The following is an 18,864-nucleotide window of genomic DNA, read 5'->3' as shown; positions in this document are numbered from 1 at the left end:
AGAATCCCAAGTTAAACAAATTGGCTCACACAAATAAGAAGTCCAAGGGCTTCAGACACAGCTGTATCCAGGAGCTCAACAAGATGGCTCCCAGCAGCTCCCAACTCCTGGCTATCCCCTCAGCAACCCTCGTGGAAAGAGTGCAGGTTTCTCTCTCCAGATCCACACAAATTCCAGCACAGGGCCTCAAGGGATGTCTCTGGGGCCCATGAATCAACCTGGAACCAATCACTGTGGACTGGCAGGTGCAGTGCTCTGATTGACAGACCTGGGTCACATGATTAACCCTCATGCTAGGGTTGAAACTGCTCTCCCCCCTCCCCAATTTGGCCTCAAAGAGGGAGGGTTGGTTCCGAAAAGGAAAACCAACCAAGATGTTGTTCTGGAAAAAGAGGGAGTGAATGTCAGGTACTCTAATAAGTTTTGAAGAGAATCCCAGGAAATCAAGATGCAGACAGAATGATTAAGACAAAGAGCCTAAGTTGGATATGGGAGTGGCGGCTGAGGTCACAGAGAGGGTCCAGCTGGCAGTAGGAGTCAGAACTGGAGCGAGTATTCAAGGCTAAAGGATAGCAACCATCCCACTTCCAAGGGAGCTTGGGGTAAGCCCATCGCTACAACTACAATCTGGCTGCTAGGAAGCCAGGCCCCATCAAAGCCAGCAATGAGCTGAGTGAGCAGGGACCCAGGGGAGTCAGGGCCCCACTATACAGTGACCCATGTCCCCCAGCCCTCCATTCTCTCCAGACACAGCCCAGCTGAGAACCTGCCACCCAGGGCTGCGGCAGAGCAGACATGGCTCAGGTCACTGGTTAAGCGCTGCCTGACGTTCAGAGCCAGACACCTCGACACAGCGGCACAGCGACACGCTCATCCAGAAGAGGTACACAGAGACATGAACACACACACGCACAGAAGCAGACACACACACACACAAACAGGCACTGATACACACACACACACAGAAGCAGACACACACACAGAAACAGACACACGCATACATACAAACACAATGACACACACAGACACAGACACAGACACATGCACAGAAGCAGACAAAGACACGCACACGTGCAGAAACACACAATGACACACACAAAGGACACAGAAACAAACACACGATGACACAGACACACATATGCACAGAAACACACAATGACACACACGCAGAGAAACAGACACACAATGACACACACAGAAACAGACACAGACACACACAGAAACAGACACACAATGACACACACGGAAACAGACGCACAGAAACAGACACACAAACATACAGACACACGATGACACACACATACAAAGATACACACACAAAGACACACAGACACCCATGCACAGAAACAGATATACAATGACACACAAAGACACACTGCCACATAGACATACACACATAAACACACTGACACTGACACACAGCAAGAGGCATGCCCATGCTCGGGGCACCTGCTTTCCAAGCCTCCTCTCTAGCTCCTGGGTCTCCAGCCTCAGCCCACGGGGTTCCTGAGGCAGGTGTGGGCCCGGAGCCAGGCCACCAGGTGAGAGAAAGCACCACCCCCTCTAGGCCCACTCTACCCCCAATTTCCAACCCCAGGAGGGACCCCTGCTTGTTTCACAGGGAGACCACACCTGTCTATAGACAGGCACAGCCAGATGCAATTCTACATGCTGGAGAGACAGAAACAGAGAGACAAAAGAGAAGAGACAGGGAGAAGAGGAACAGAGAGGAGAGGCAGACAGGGACAGAGAGGAGAGAGCCAGAGAGACGCAGAGAGGATGCACATAAGCAGGGAGGTGGTAGTGCCTTTCTGCCCTGGGGGGTGGCCGGCCGGTAGGGGAGGGTAGCCCCCACACCCACTGTCCCCTCTGTGGATCCCAGTCCTGCCTGTGTTCGGTTGCCACACCCTGTGTGATTCTGGAGTCTGCTGCTCAGTATCTCAGCTCCAACATGGCCCCTAAAGTTTGCCCCTCACTCCGTCACTTCTTCACTGGGGGAAACACGGGCTCTTGGGTGTGGCCGGTGCTGGCCCCGCTTCAGAGGTCTTTGTGGCCGTGTGGACCCCAGCACAAGTCTTGCCTCCTGCACCAATTTTCGAACACAACCCTTCTCTGAGCTAGGACTCTGCTCTACTTCTTGGCTCTTCAACCTCCCCAAGGTAGCTCCCAACACCCCAAGTCTCCTAGTACAGAGTGTGCGCAGGCACTGAGGTTACGGAACAAAACATTTACTCTCTGGTTATGGTACAAATTCAGAACCATCCATCGCAGCCTGTTAGCTTCTCCTTTTCAGGTCGCTCTTCTCAGCAATGCTGTCCAAGGGCAGATTTCGAGACTCCCTTGCTTTGTAGTGGTCCAGCACCAGCTGCCGAAGGCTTTTGTGGTTCAGTGGCTGCTCATCTGCAACAAACACAGTGTGATTATGGGAGGAGCTTGGAACTCTAACTCAACACCAGAAGCTTCCTTCCCAGGGACAGTGCCTCTCTGCCCCCTTCCCGGCTGCCCATGATTGGGATGGCCAAGCCTGGTTGGGGGTCATGGAAGCAGAAGGGATTAGGAATGGTGTAGGAGTCAAGAGCATAGGGTAAAGGTGAGTAATGGGATCAGAGAATCTAGTGTGGCTGCTAACTTGCCAACTTATAAAATTTGGGTATTTTAAGGTTTATTTTAAACGGTCACAAAGTCATTGTGATTTTTAAAAGTATCCAGGATACAAGCTTTGGGACCTGTGCCTGGGTCACTAGCTGTGTCCCAGGGAGAAAACTCTCCACACGAACCACATCAAGTGGCCACAGCCAAGATGGTATCCAATGGAACTGATGGGCCAATGAGACCTCATAAAGAGGGGGAAACTGAGGCTCAACACTGCAGCACCTCTTGGGCACCTGGACACGGCACCCCCAACCCTGAAGGCACACGCGTCTCAGGAGCCCCGACCCAGAGGCCTGCACAGACGAGGACGGAAAGGGAACTCACAATCATCCAACCTCTCACTGAGGATGTCCGACCCGAACACCGGGGGGATGACCTTGGCGGCTTCCGCTGGCTTGAGGAAAGCAGAGCCACCCCAGAAAGGGTTGAGGAAGGGTGGCGGTGTCTCTGTCTCCGCCCCTTCCACTTCCAGGACCCGTCTGTAAGCCTCTAACAGCAGCAAGTCATTGGTCTTCTTTTCAATGATGGCTGGAAAGATACAAGCATACCAAGATGGCAGCCAGGAGACTGGCCCCTGAGGGCAGGGCCAGGTTAAGGCATGAGACTCACCCAGTAAGCAAGATAGACATGAGTTTATTTGTGCTTACTGTTCACTATAGGTTAGTAAATAAGCACAAATAAACCCAGGTTCACCTTGTTTATTGGGTAATCCACGCCTGCCTGGGGGAAATCCTGGGGAGGGGCGTACCCTGCTGGAGAGGAAAGGAAGGGACAGGAAGTGATTCTCCCCCACTTAGCCCCTATAAGGACAAGGTTACACCATGCATTCTCAGAGGAGGCCATATCACCCCTACCGGTTACCATGGAGTCGATTCCGACTTATGGCGACCCCATGTGTGTCAGAGTAAAACTGCGCTTCACAGGGTTTTCAATGGCTATGACCTTTTGGAATTAGATTGCCAGGCATTTCTTCTGAGGTACCTCTGGGTGGATTCGAACCTCTAACCTTTCAGTCAGTAGCTGAGCACTTAACCATTTGCACCACCCAAGGACTCCAATATCACCCCTAGGGGGTGAAATTTGGTGCTTAAGAGGATAGATAGATAGGTACAGAGATAGAGGTGGAGATACACAGATCTGAGTCTTTATGTACAAAGCAGATACCCATACAGTACATAAACAGGTACACAACATATCCATGGTATTAACATTTCATGGATGAGGCAATTAGGAAAAGAATATCTAAAAAGGTTTCTGGCGAGTAGGCAGGAGAGGGGAACGACAATAAAAACACAGTCAAGAAACACTGGATTACATTAAAATTTGGATTTGAACCCATGCTGGCTGGCTTTAGTGCCCACACGCTTACCACCAAGCTCACTGCTTCCAGAAGAACAAGTCCCCATGCCTGGTCACGGAACATTCTGTAAATGGTACCCAAGGGCCTCACAGGCCCACACTTGACTCACCAAAATACTGCGGAAGATTGGTGTCGGTGATTCTCCCCGTCTCCCCTAGCTGCACCAGGATCTTGGTGGCGTCACACCTGATTTTCCTGAACAGATTTTCCACCGAGTTCTTGAGGTAGTCCAAGGTCTTGCTGATCTCCTTGTAGTCCTTCTCATACCCGTCCGCCTCCTCTGTGGTCTTCTTCAGTTTCTCCTGGTGACAGATCCCGGTTCCCACCAAGGTCAGCCAGGCTGACACTCTGGGCTCAGCCCACCACAGGAACTTGCAGTGGAAAGGGGGCTTTGGGACCCTCCGGGGGTAGGGTCTCCAAATTATAGGGTTTCAAGCCTCTGAGGAAATGCGAGACCAAATTAATGGGCCTCAACCAGCATTTTTAACAAATGAAATAAAAAATTTCCCAGTGAGGCAACAGGCTCCGAGGCACACAGCTATGAGAGTACAAAGCTAAGATTTGAACTTAGTTCCATAACCACCACACCGGGCGGCTTCCTCCTCCTGGCTACTAGAATATTCAGTTCCCAGGACTAAAAATTCCTCACTGGGCAGGCAGAGCTGCCCTCCTGTTACAAAGATGCAATAAAAGATCACATAATTTTTTAAAAGGTCACCTGGTCAGGCTGAGAAAATAACCTTCTCTGTTAATGTGTCCAGCACCCTAGATGCTCCAGGCTCTTTATATACATTGTCTCAGCTCATCCTCACCATTGCCCCATTTTTCACATGAGGAATATTGAATTCAGAGAAGAAAAGTGACCTTGTACTGAGTTCATATACGTACTTGATCGTGGGCTACACTCCAATTGGTAGTAACTCATTTATTAACAAGGTGATATTGATTCCAGGTGTTTTACTAACTTACATGATAAAAAGCAACAATAACTACGTTTACAACTCTCAGCCCTGCTGTGTGCCAAATGTAAACATGCATGATTTTATTCAACTTTCACAGCCCTAAGAATTGGGTACCTACTGTTGCTGTTGTGTGCCATTGAGTCGATTCCAACTCATCACAACTGTACAGGACGGAACAGGACTGTCTTAGGAAACCATGGGATTTCCTAGGCTGTAATCTCTGCAGGGGAGCCCTGGTGGCTCAGTGGTTAACAGCTCGGCTGCCAATAAAAAGGTTGGCAGCTCGAATCCACCAGCCTCTCCTTGGAAACCAAAGGTCCTGGGGCACCCAGGCATGTGCCCAGTTGAGGAGGGTCTCCCCAGGCCTGGGGCCAGCTTGGAAACCTGTGATTCCCTGTGCCTCAGGCCCTGGCAGGTACCTAGCTGAGCATGTACTTTGCTGCCCCCCAGTGACCCATCAGAGAATGGCACCGCCATCCCTGTCCACCAGGCATAAGGGTGCTTGCCAAGGAGGACAAAACAAGCCACAGAGAGAAGGAGGGGACCCAGAAACAGTTCCTGGGCCAAGAACTACTAAATTAGAGCAGAGCTTTGGAGTTGGACTCTCTGAGTTCATATCTTTGGTAGATATTGATACACAATGTTTATTCTCCTCTTATGCTTAATAACAAAACTGGTTGTATTTGGGGTGGCAATGTCTCCAGCTATGTTATTTCCAATCCTCCCTTGCAAAAGGTATGTCCAATGATATCTAAACACAGAAGTTGTTGGTCTGGACTTCTGAGGAAGTACTTGTAAGGTGGCTGACTCTGCTAGAGAGGCCTTTTTTGCCTCCCCTATAGGGTCCCTGGAAACCCTGGTGGCATAATGGTTAAGTGCTAACCTAAAGTTGGACTCCACCAGGCACTCCTTGGAAACTCTATGGGGCAGTTCTACTCTATCCTATAGGGTCGCTATGAGTCGGATTCAACAGCAATGGGTTTGGTTTTATTTATTTATTTATTTTTGATAGAGTCCCTATGAGTTGGAACCAACTTGATGGCACCTTCATGCTTGGAATGTAGATGTGATGGCTGAACCTGTGGTAGCCATATTGCAACCAAGAGGCAGCCTTGGGAGTGGAAGCCACATACTAAGGATGGCAAAAAAAAAAAAAAAAAAGGCAGCTTAGGATGCTGATGTCATCGTAAAGCCATCAACCTACCTATCTCCTGACTTATTTCTTCACAAAGTAAATAAACTTCTACGTTGCTTAAGCCACTGTTATTTTGGTCCCAAGGGGGCCTGGTGGCGCAGTGGTAAAAGCTCTCAGCTCCTAACCAAACAGTCAGTGGTTTGAACCCACCAGCTGCTCTGTGGGATAAAGATGTGGCAGTCTACTTTTGTAAAGATTACAAACTTGTGAACCCTATGGGACAGTTCTATTTGGTCCTATAGGGTTCCTATGAGTCAGAATCGACTCGATAGCAGTGGGTTTGGAGGTTACTTGCAGCTGAATATAATTCAGAGCTCATATACTATCCCGGCTCCATGATGTTGGTCAAGTGAATTTACCTCTTGAACCTCAGTTTCCTCATCTGTAAAACATAGAGATCAACAGCACCTGCTTCATAGGGTTGTTGTCAGGATTAAATGAGATAGTGCAAGCAAAACACATAGCCCAGTGTCTGGTATGCAGTAATTGCTCAAGAAATGTTTGCAATTACTATTATTGACAGAGAACAGGGCACAAGCAGGTCAAAGGGGAGAGAGAAGAAAAGACTGAAGCAGAGTGATGTCTTACAGGAGCCAGTCCATGCGCCTGGGCTGAGGGGAGGCAGGGCTTTAAAATGGATGGAGAAGCCCTAGGGACAAAATTCTGAGGCAATACCTGTACCAAAGGCTGCTTATGCCAGGGGTTCGGGACCTGTTCAGATACATCCAAGTTGGTGGCAGGTAATGGAACAGATATTTTACTGCTCCTGATAACCAACTGACAGCCTGCCTGACAGACAGACAGACAATGGAGTGGCCCACCTCCCTCCCTCCCTGCACTGTTCTTACCTCTAGGAGTTTCAAGGCTGAACGGCTGTCATCGTGGGAAGATTTCTGCTGGGATCTCAGGAGGATGATCTCGTCCTGCTCGGGAGAGAACCAGACCATGAGGAAGAGTGGACACTCCCCTCCCTCAGCACACCCTGAAAATAAGCCTGCACCTCAATGAGGTGTTAGGGATTTAAATCATTCGTTTCCAGGAGCCCCAGAATCCCTGGGCTCCAATGATGCCTATGGAGGTCCTTCCTGATGTTTCTTAATTAAAAAGAGGATGAGGGCATGGGAAGGTCGGTGGTTCATGTTTTCTGGAGAATTTTCTAGAACATTGCAATCAATAGAATTTTCTGGAATGGTAAAAATGTTCTGTCTGCTCTTCCCAGTACCATAACCACCAGCCACATGCGCGTGGAGAGCGCTTGAAATGTGGCTAGTGCCCCTGAGGAATGATCTGAAATTTTTGTTTAATTTTAATTGGGGAGTCACTGAGTGGTGCAAACGGTTAACTTGCTCAGTGATCAAGTGAAAGGTTGGCGGTTCGAGTCTACCCAGAGGAGCCTTGGAAGAAAGGCCTGGAGATCTACTTCCAAAAACTCACACAAGGGGTCACCACAAGCCAGAATCAACTCCACAGTAACTGGTAGGTACAGTAGGGTATTTGTAATTAATCTGAACACTAGTCATACGAGGCTAGTACGTGCGATATTGGAAGCTGCAGCTCAAGAGTAAGGGTTTTCAAGCTACAGTGAGTCAGAATCACCTGCAAGGCTTGTAAAAACAGAGTGCTGGGCCCACCCCCAGTTTCCGATCCTGTAGATCTAGGATGGGGCCAAGAAACTGCATTTCTAACAAGTTCTCAGGGGATTCTGATGCTGTTGCTAGGTGACCCACTTCGAGAACCAATGAGCTAGAGCAACTTGTTGAAATGTAAAGGGCACACAGTCCTTGACAATTCCATCTCAATTAATCTGTCCTATGGAGATAACAGGACAAGTGGGCACAGATGGGAGTTCAAGGCTGTCCGATGTGTTATTATCTATAACGGCCCCCAGTTACAAGAACCTAAATGTCTACCGGTAGGAAGTGGTTACATCAATGATGGTACATTCATATAATTGGGGGAGGGGATCTCAAATAAAAATATGGTCAAGACGCGGATTCCTGGCCCATCCTCAGAAAATCTGGGTCTGTAGGTATGCAAAAGGAGACCTGGTGGCACAACGGTTAAGCACTTGGCTGCTAACTGAAAAATTGGCAGTTCAAACCCACCCAGCAACTCTGAGGGAGAAAGACCTGGCCGTCTGCTTCTATAAAGATTAAAAAAAATATAGCCTAGAAAATCCTATGGGGGAAATTCTACTCTGTCACATGAGGTCACTGTGAGTTAAAATCGACTCAATGGCACCTAACAACAACACCAAGGTATGGGATAGGACCTGGGGAGTCTGTTTTTTCAAGAAGCACCCCGCAATTCTAACACAGAGGATCCAAGGTTCCCAGAAGCTGTGACAAAGAATATAGAAAATGTTGGCCGATATCTATGCTATATTGTTGAAAAAAATACTTACGAAACAGCATGAACCAACTCGTAATGATCCCATTGTAATAAATGGACATCTGGGTGTGTGTGTGTCTATGTCTGTGTGGGTCTGTGTGTGTGTGCGTGCACACTGCTTCATCAAATGATGTCACCAACGTGCTGATGGGGATTCCGTCTGTGTGGCGATGTTTCCCTGATTTTCACTTTCTGTGTGGCGATGTTTCCCTGATTTTCACTTTCTCTTTACATTTATCCGAATTGCTGACATTTTCCCAAAGGAGTGTGTATTATCTTTCTAATCATAAAAAATATATATATATTGGAAAAAATAAAGATATAAGCCTTCCAATCTTTAAAGGAAAAAAAAAAGACATAAAGTGACTCTACTGAGAAGATTAACCCATGCTATGTCCAGGTGGTACAGTGAGTAAGTGCTCGGCTGCTAACTTCAAGGTTGGTGGTCCAAACCCACCAAAGAAAGACGGATGTGGTAGTCTGCTTCCATACAGATTACAGCCTTGGAAACCCTATGGGGCCGTTTTACTCTGTCCTATCGGGTTGCTGTAAGTTGAAATCCACTCAATGGCAACCAGTTTTTTTTTTCTTTATTGGTTGTTTTTATGTCCAGGTGATGGGATTCTTCCAAATTTGGGGTGTCCTCACAACCCTCTGGTATGGCTTATCCTCATCATCCCACCAGGACTAGAAAAGTGCTCTTGCCTGGAAAATGAGTATCCAGGGCGCTGCCCACTCCCAGCCCCACCTGGACCATCCTTTCAGATCGCCTGCCTGCAAAGACGGAGACCCTTCCCTGCAATCCCGAAGATGGCCGCCAGAGGGCAGTGGTGGCGCGCCTAACTGGAGGTCGCAAACTCCAAGGTCCGCAAGGACCTTGCGGGCGCGGAAGGGAACGTACCTGACCATGGGGAATGGGGAAAGTGGGGCTTTTTATGGGGGCAGCTGCACTCTACTTCCAGCGGAATGTGGCCGAGAACTGTCAGCTCTCGTTTTCCCGGAGAAATTAGAATTCAGATTTTCAGGTGGAATATTTTGGTTTTTTTTTTTTAACCTTGGCAACTAATTAAGAATTTATTTTTTTTAATTAGGGGGAGGGGGACCAAGCAAAAGAAGGTTGGGTTCAGTCAGGGGTCCCGGTTTACAACCTTTGACACCAGCTCTACGGGTAAAGTCAGATGCTGGAATCCAAATCCTGGTTTGTTTGTTTTGTTTGTTTGTTTTGTTTTTAATATAACTGAGATGGGCCACAAGACGGCAAAAAGTAAGGTCCCAGGCATCCCCACCAAAGCCCACTCCCACACCCACCTTCATCCAGGACCGCTCCATGTTATGTTTTTTATACTAATTCATGACATGGATTTAAACAAAAATGTTCTGTGGCTTTTTTTTTTATAAAAGTTTGGAAACTCCTGCTCTAGTCCAAACATGTCATTTTACAGATGGAAAAACTGAGGCCAGAAAGGGCAGAGACTTGCTTATCTTTTATCGGACACACTCATCCTAACGCAGGAGAGCACCGTCTCGGTGGACAGGAAGATCAAGCTCAGTTCTATTGAGGAACCGTTTGCTGGTGCCATCCTCTGTGTGCATATTTGCACTCCACTCCTAAGCTAAAAGCTGGCATTGGAACCCACCAGCAGTATCACAGAAGAAAAGTCCTAGCGATCTGCTTCGGTTAAGATTAAAACAAAACAGAAAAGACCTTTGCTGTGAAGTAGATGAGATTCATAGTGCCCCCTAGCGGCAGGTGGGTTCAAACCGCCAACCTTTCAAACCCGGTTAGCAGCTCTGGGCTTCAACCGCAGCGCCACCAGGGCTCCACCGTTAAGATTACAGCCAACAAATCCTATGGAGCAGTTCTACCCTATAACACATGGGGTCGCCATGAGTCAGAATCGACTGGAAGGAAACTAACAGCAACAATCGTTGCGTGCATGACTCGCTGGGCACCGGGGATACAGAGGGATTTATTCCTGCGCCCCTGTGCGCGATAGAACTGAGCTTTTCTAGAAGGGAGACGCAGATGAGGGTCATCCACCCACACTCACACTGAGCGGGCCAGCCTCTCCGCCCCTCCGGCTGACTGGCCACCCTTCCCCACCAGGCTCCCTGCCCCAGATCCACAGAGCTACGTCTATGGGCTCCCTGGCGCTCAGCCTTCTGCCAGTGGGAGCCACCAGCTGGACACGAGATGGTGGACGGAGACCGGGCTGGGCGGGGTGCGGGTGGTGGGGGGCCTGGGGTCAATCTGTACCTCCCTTTCTCGGTCACCACTGTTTGACACTGCCAGACCGTTCACCATACTGTCCTGGCTCCGGAACTGCGCCCTCCCCTCAGCCCTTCCAAGCTGCTCTTGGTAGCCTGGGGGCTGCCCTCTCCCTTCCTGACTCCCTTAGACCTGTCCACACCTTTGTAAATAATCCCCCTTTTAAAACGCTCCGCCATCGACCCCTTTTGAGTGTTCCATCTGTTTCCGTGAGAACCCTAACTGGTATAACCACCTTCGTTTCTGCCATAGCCAGTACCACCTGTACTATGTCTATTAATATCTGTTATTCTCTAGCCAGTTTCCTTTAAGTTGACTGCTCTTGTTTGTTACTTATTTTTCTTTAATTTTTTCATTTATTATGTTATTTTTATGTTGTTATCATTATTCCTAATTATTATTATTACCACCCTAAGTAATTAAAAAAAAAAAAAAACCTTGCTATGGAATAGAATCTAACTCATAGAGACCCTACAGGACAGATTAGGCTGTAATTTTTATTATTATTATTGTGGTTTAGGTGAAAGTTTACAGCTCAAGTTAGTTCCTCATACAAAAATTTATGCACATATTGTTATGTGACCCTAGTTGCAATCCCTGTAAGGTGACAGCACACTCCCCCTTTCCACCCCGGGCTTCCTGTGTCCATTCAACCAACTCCTGTCCCTTCCTGCCTTCTCATTCTGCCTCTGGACAGAGCTTCCCATTTAGTTTCGTGCATCTCCTTGAACTAAGAAGCACACGAGTATTATTTTATGTTTTATAGTCCAGTCTAATCTTTGTCTGAAGAGCTGGCTTCAGGCATGGTTTTAGTTCTGGATTAACAGAGAGTTCGGGCGCCATGTCTTCCAGGGTCCCTCTAGTCTCAGTCAGACCATTATATCTGGTCTTTTTACTAGAAATTGAGTTCTGCACCCCACTTTTCTCCTGCTCCGTCAGGGACTCTCTGTTGTGTTCCCTGACAGCGGAGTCATTGATGGTAGCCAGGCACCATCTGTTCTGGTCTCAGGCTGATAGAGTATCCAGTTTACGTGGCCCTTTTTGTCTCTTGGGCTAATATTTTCCTTGTGTCTACGGTGTTCTTCATTCTCCTTTGCTCCAGGTGGGTTGGGACCATTTGATGCATCTTAGGTGGCCGCTCGCAAGCTTTTAAGACCCCAGATACCACTCACCAAAGTGGGAAGCAGAACACTTTCTTAACAAACTTTGTTATGCAATTGACCCAGAAGTCCCACGAAACCATGATCCCCAGACCCCCGCCCCTGCTACTCTGTCCCTTGAAGTGTTTGGTTGTGTTCAGGAAACTTCTTATCTTTTAGTTTAGTCCAGTTGTGCTGACTTCCCCTGTATTGAGTGTCCTCCTTCCCTTCACCTAAGATAATTCTTGTCTACCATCTAGTTAGTGAATCCTCCTTTCCCTTGCTCCCCAACCTTGACCAAGGCTGTAATCTTTACAGAAGCAGACTGCCACATCTTTCTCCCGACGGTGGGTGTGAAACACCAACCTTTCATTTAGCTGCCAAGGGCTTAACCACCGAACCACCAGGGCTCCTTCCCTGAGTAATACCAAAAAAAAAACAAACCCAGTGCTGTCGAATCAATTCGGACTCATAGTGACCCTATATATAAAAAAACCCTGTATAAAAAAATTTATATAAAAAATTATATCGTATCCGTTAAATCACAGGTTTGCTCTGCAAGCTATATTTTTCCTACTACTCATTCATTCACAACTAATCAATTAAAAATTTTTCACCTTTCTCCTAGCTACAATCTACTTGCACATGGCCAGTGTACACACCGCACATTTGAGAAACAGTGACAATAGGGAGCGGCTTCAGGGACCGCGGAGGAAGGAGTAATTAATTCCCAGAGGAGGTGACATTTGTTCTGGTCAGGACAAAGGATGGGCATTTCATCAGAAAAGGGGAAAGGGAGAAGGAACAACATGAGCAAGGCCTTGACGGAGGAAAAGCTCAGGCAGAGCTGGGATGGGTGGCTGCCGAGGACGTTTTGGGGATCACTAAGGGAGAGGCAAGTTGAGGTATATATTGAAGGACCTGAGCAATACTCTAAGGAGTTAAGACTTTATCCTGTGAGGACAGTTTGAAGAATGTTTATTTATATTCTAGGGAGTGCGTGGTCCAGGGAGCCAATTAATTGGGGAAATTATGGGTTCAACAAAGGTAAACAGATTTCTTTGCTGCAGGACTTCTCAGAGCCACTACTATGCTCCTGTATATCAAGTCTCTCAAGATAAAACTTGACCATCTCCCCGCAAGGGTAAGAAGCTGTTGATTAACAGGGGTCGGTGAACTTTTAAGACAAAGTGGGCTGGCAAATATTTTAGGCTTCGGGGGCCATATATAGTCTCTCTTACATACTTTTCTTACAATGTTTAAAAATGTAAAAACCATTCTTAGCTTCTGGGCTGTTCAAAAACAGGCTGCAGGCCATAGTTGGCCCACAAGCTGTAGTTTACTGACCTCTGGCTTATAAAACATGCTGTCATAGGCTGAATTGTGTCCTTCCTAAATACACTGTAAATCCTAACCCCTATACTTGTGGTTATAATCCCATTTGGGAATGGGTTTTCTTTGTTGTGTTGTGTTTTGGTGTAGGGCGTGTCTTAAATCAACCTCTTTTGAGATATAGATTAAACATGGAAGCGAGGGAGCGGGGATGGGGGAAGACAGATGCCATGCCACATGAAGATAACCAAGGAGCCAAGGGATAGAAGCTGAAGAGACAAGGACCTTCCCCCAGAGATGACGGGGAGATAAAGCTTTCTTCGAGAGCTGGTGCCCTGAATTCCAACTTCCTAAACTGTGAGAAAATAAAGTTCTGTTTGTTAAGCCCACCCACTTGCGGTATTTCTGTTATAGCAGCCCTACACACCCATGGATTAAATGTCAGTATTGGGGGTGGGGCATGGCCACATTACATGTGTGCATCAGCTGAAAGACAATTATCAATTTCAGAAAAGTTAAAAGGTAAGGGGAGCACTGGGAGAAAACAGCACAGTTTCCCAAACAGACTCGACCTTGAGACCCTTTTTTCTGTCAAGCATCTGATGGAGTGTTCCGAGGAGCCTGCCTTGGGGAAGGATGTTGTGGGCAGATGGCTTTTGGAAATGGGGCAGGGGGTCCCAGGCCTAGGGAAAGAAGAACTGGCCAGACCTGGATCCTCTGGGTCTTCTTATGCATCATCTCCATGTCATTGTTGAGCTCTGTGACATAAGTGAACCGAGCAAAGTTCTTCTCCTCCTTGGCCAGGTATTCGTCAATGAGCTGGTTCAGGTTCCCATTCTCAGCCAGCTTCAGCAGCCGGAGGTGGGCCACCTCGTAGCTCTCAAAACTCTCCCCCTTGTTCTTCTTTCCATGTTTCTTTGCCTTCAGAGCTAGAAAAGGAAAAACCAGCAACAGTGAGTAGGAAAATGCAGCCACTCAGATCAGTGCCAGGCAGATAGCATCTGCTCAATAGCATGCCTTAGGGAGGGGGCTAGAATCTTCCCCGAGATAAGGCAGAGGCTGCACTCATTTATTCACTTCACAAATATCTAATTAAGCATTTCTCATATAGCAGGTAGGTGCTTTTGTGCTCAGCTGCTAACCAAAAGGTTGGTGGTTTGAACCCACCCAGCAGTTTCGAGGGAGAAAGACCTGGCGTTCTGCTGTCATAAAGATTACACCCTAGAAAACCCTATGGGGCAGTTCTACTTTGTCACATGGGGTCACTGTGAGTCAAAATTGACACGATGGCACCTCACAGCAATGACAATGTATATCATCTAAGGAAAGGAAAATAGAGAGGAATGGGGGGCCTGGAGAGCATACCTTCTTCCCTTCTGGCCTGCTCCTCGAACTCCACGCGGTCGTTCAGCTTGACGAGCAGGAAGGACTTGAGCTTGGTCTCATGGGCATAGAGACGTTCCAGCTCTCGGATCTCCAGGTTGTACTGAGAGATGTCCTTCTGCTGGCGGTCCTTCATGGCTGCCATTCGAGCCATGGCTTCCAGCCTGGGCAAGGGGGACACAGGGTCTGAGTGTCCATAGGTCTTCCCTCTCCTCCTCTCTCCCTGTCAGGCTACAGGGCCTCCTGCCTGGCCAATGACCGCCACTTCCCTTTTTTTTTTTTTTACTTCTTTTCCCCCTCTTCCCCTGCCCCTGGTAACCACTAATCTTCTGTCTCAATGGATTTGCCTATTCTGGATATTTCATGTAAGTCAGATCATACAATATTTGGGTTTTTTGTGTCTGATTAATTTCACTTGAAGGTCCCTTGGTGGCACAAACCCACCCAGAAGCACCTCAGAAAACAAGCCTGGAAATCTGTTTCCTAAAGGTCACAGCCTTGGAAACCCTGTGGAGAATAATTCTGCTCTGTACACATGGGGTCACCATGAGTTGGAACCGACTTGATGGCAACTAACAACAACTTCATTCAGCACGTTTTCAAGGTTCATCCATGTTGTAGCATGTATCAGAACCTCATTTCTCTTTATGGCTGAATAATATTCCATTGCATGGATAGACCACATTTTGTTTATCCGTTCACCTGCTGACGGGCAGTTGAGTTGTTTCCACCACCACTATCATGTCTTTTAATCATGGAAGTTCTGGGACTGGAACAACTCTCCTTTCCTAAACACTACCAGCTGCAAGCTCTAGACTATCCCCAGGAAATTATTTTTCCATCATCATCATCATCATCATTGACACCACTTGTCAATTACCATGTCCCAGGCACTCCCTTATATATATTACTTACATATATTAATATATAATTACTATAATTTATTAATATATTAACATTAACATAATATTATAAATATAGTATATATTATTAATATAATATAACTTAACATAACAAAAAAAATTTTAATATAATGATGTAATGTAATATAATAAATATAATATAATTAATAGATTATATGTATTAATATATTAATTTTTTTTTATACTTACATATATTACTTAATTCTCACTACCACCCAAAGGGAGCCCTGGTGGCGCCGTGGTTAAGGGCTACAGCCGCTAACAAATGGGTCGGCAGTTTGAATACACCAGCTGCTTCTTGGAAGCCCTATGGGGCAGTTCTACTCTGTCCTCTAGGATCCCTGTGAGTTTGAATCAACTCGAACCCACTAGCCACTCTGTGGAAGAAAGATGTGGCAGTCTACTTCAGTAGAGTACCACCTTGGAAACCCTATGGGGCAGTTCCACCTTGCTATGAGTCAAAATCAACTCTACGGCAGTGGGTTTTGTTTTGTTTTGTTTTTTTAACCACTCACAGAGGTCCTACAATAATGTAATAGTGATGGAGGCAGGATTCGAACCCAGATCTTTGTGCCTCCAAAACCTGTGCTCTTCAAAGTCAACCTGTGTGCCTTTTGCCCCTATGAGTATGGATCCAGGAGACACCTGGACTGCGAGAGACTCCTAAGGCTAGCAGTAGGACCACCTGAAGAGTGGCTGAATTTCAACACCACCACATCCAGGACTCACCTGAATCTCAAGTAAGTCTCTCAGTATCTCTAAACCTCCATGTCCTTGTCTGTAAAATGGGGGGGGGGATAACCCCTAGGGCTATTGTGAGGGTCAAAATAATACCCAGAACAGAGTTGCTATTTGGGGTGATGAAAAAGTTTTGGAACTAGATAGTGGTGATGGTTGCACAACATTGTGAATGTACTAAACGCCACTGAATCGTACACTTAAAAATGGTTAATCTGTTCTGTAAGCCTTCATCTAAAGTACAGCAAAAAAATTATAATAAAAGATAGTTAAAATGGAAAATTGTATATTACATATACTTACCATGGAGTCCTTGGGTAGCATAAAAGGTTACGTGCTCAACTACCAACCAGAAGGTTGCAGTTTGAACCCACCCAGAGGCACCTTGGAAGAAAGGCCGATGATCTGCTTCCAAAAGGTCACAGCCTTGAAGGCAGTTTTACTCTGAACACATGGGGTCTCCATGAATCAGAATCGACTAGACAGCAACTGTCTCTTTTTGCGGGTGGGGAAGGGTTGCTATTTACCACAATAAAATTTTAAAAAATAAATCAATACTCAGAGCACTTAGCACCATCCCTGGCATACAGTTAGTGCTCAGGATTATTACTGTTATGACTCAGGGTTCCCCAATACACAAGCACAGGGGCAGAGGGAGCTCAGACTAGGGAGCTAGATGCTCAGCAGGAGGCCTAGAGGCATCTCTGAGCCCAGGGGTCTCTCTCCAGCCCACCTCTGCTCATAGGCCTGAGCAGACTGCTCAATGGCCACATTCATGGTTTTCTTTTGCATCGACATGCGACGGTGCAGCTGCTGGTAGACGTGGTCATAAGCAGCTTTCTCAAACCGGAGGTCCTCGATCTCCTTCCGGAGCTTGGCATTGGTAGTCAACATCTTGTCAAAGTGGACGGTGACCTATGGCAAGGGCTGTGTTGTTAATTTTGTAAGGTCGTGTGGTTAGGAAAAAAAATTTTTTTTTTTTTTAGAGAGGCAAAGTGAAGTATTCAGGGGTGAAATATTATGATGTCTATAATTTACCTTAAAATACCTCAGAGGGGAAAATGATGCAAATATAGAAAAACATTAACAATTGCTGCATCTAAGTGATGGATAGGAGGGTGTTCATTATTTTATTCCCTATACTTTTCTGTATGTCTTACTTAAAAAAAAGGAAAAAAAAGATTTGGTGAAACCATGTGAAATTGTGCACTACAGGTTAGTAAGTAAACACAAGTAAGCCTGTGTGTACCTTGCTTACTATAATCCCCTGTGTACCTTGCTTACTGGTTAATCTGCCCCTGGATCAGAGATTTTCGAGCTATGTTCTGAGAAACCGTAGGTTTCTGCAAGGCTAAGATTGGGGTAAGGAGCCCTGATGGCACAATGGTTGAGTGCTCGGCTGCTAACCAAAAGCTCAGCTGTTCAAACCCACCACCGGCTCCATGGAAGAAAGACCTAGCAATCTGCTCCCATAAAGATTATAACCTAGGAAATCCTATGGGGCAGTTCAACTTGACCACACAAGATTGGGGTAAGGCAAGGGAGGCACCCAGGGCATAACATTTAAGGAGGCACTCACTCTCAGGTTTTGACCCTGTACTTCCACAAGCCTGAGAATGAATGCCTCTTTAAATTTTGCACTCTGGTGTCTTTGCTTGTCTCACCCTGTCCCAGCCCTGGGTTTCTCTGTGGGGTGTCTCAGTAGTCACCAAACAGGAGGGACAAGCCAAAGGAACAGAAGCTCTTATCTAAATTTGCATCCTCCACCAACTCTTAGGAAGACACCAATTATCAGTCATTTGTCCTTTAGTATGAATTTTACTGTAGGCCTGTTAGCATGCTACCTGTCTCTGATTGTGGAATAAAAAGTCTGACTCATGGGGAGAACTCTCAGGCCCCACTGAGCAAGTACGGGAGATTTTAGTGGATCATGAAGGATTCTGGGACACTGTAATCACCTTTAGAGATGGCTACCTAATCAACTAAGAGGTGCAGCCACACCTGGTCAGGTAAGAAGAGGAAACCAGTTTGAGATACAAGAAAGCAGACCTCTCAGAATGAAAGAGGAGACCTACCAATCTTACAGAAACTGAAAGAATGGTAAGGAAATATTAGGAACAACTGTATGTCAACAAATTAGTAAATGACTTACATGAAATGCAGAGATTCCTAGGATGACACAAACTACCGAAAGTGACTGAAGAAGAAACAGGAAATCTGAATAGAACTATAACAAAAAAGCAGACCTCAACAGACAATGAATCATGCATGCATTCATTCATTCAACCAGCAGATGTTAGCTAAGCACCTACCCTGAGCCTCACACTGTGCCCGGCACTGATGCTATGTTTCTAACCAAGGGGACCCTTGGCCTTACTGGGAGAACTAATTGCAGGTTCCTGGGCCTCAGCCCTGGAGGTTATGATTCAGTGGATCTGGAGGGGACCCAGGAATCTGCATTTTTAACATGTATCCTCAGCATTCTGACATCAGCTGTAAATCACTATGCATGTATATTAA

General features: G+C 46.7%; 1 protein-coding gene across 1 annotated transcript in view; it reads right to left on the bottom strand.

Moving 5' to 3' along the window:
* Positions 1-2,275: 2,275 nt before the first annotated feature.
* The window catches only part of CCDC63 (coiled-coil domain containing 63), a 33,298-nt gene continuing 16,709 nt past the window's right edge, over positions 2,276-18,864 (bottom strand). The window contains exons 5-11 of the mRNA XM_049866893.1: positions 17,078-17,259; positions 14,666-14,847; positions 14,009-14,229; positions 7,018-7,092; positions 4,122-4,314; positions 2,977-3,180; positions 2,276-2,400 (exon numbers count right to left, since the gene is read on the bottom strand). Of these exons, the coding sequence (XP_049722850.1) occupies positions 2,276-2,400; positions 2,977-3,180; positions 4,122-4,314; positions 7,018-7,092; positions 14,009-14,229; positions 14,666-14,847; positions 17,078-17,259 (1,182 nt within the window). The remainder of the gene's footprint in view (positions 2,401-2,976; positions 3,181-4,121; positions 4,315-7,017; positions 7,093-14,008; positions 14,230-14,665; positions 14,848-17,077; positions 17,260-18,864) is intronic.

This window comes from Elephas maximus, chromosome 22 (genome assembly GCF_024166365.1).
Source record: "Elephas maximus indicus isolate mEleMax1 chromosome 22, mEleMax1 primary haplotype, whole genome shotgun sequence".
Taxonomy (NCBI): domain Eukaryota; kingdom Metazoa; phylum Chordata; class Mammalia; order Proboscidea; family Elephantidae; genus Elephas; species Elephas maximus.
Note: the sequence above shows the minus strand (reverse complement) of the source record. Positions and strands in the feature narration are given on the sequence as shown.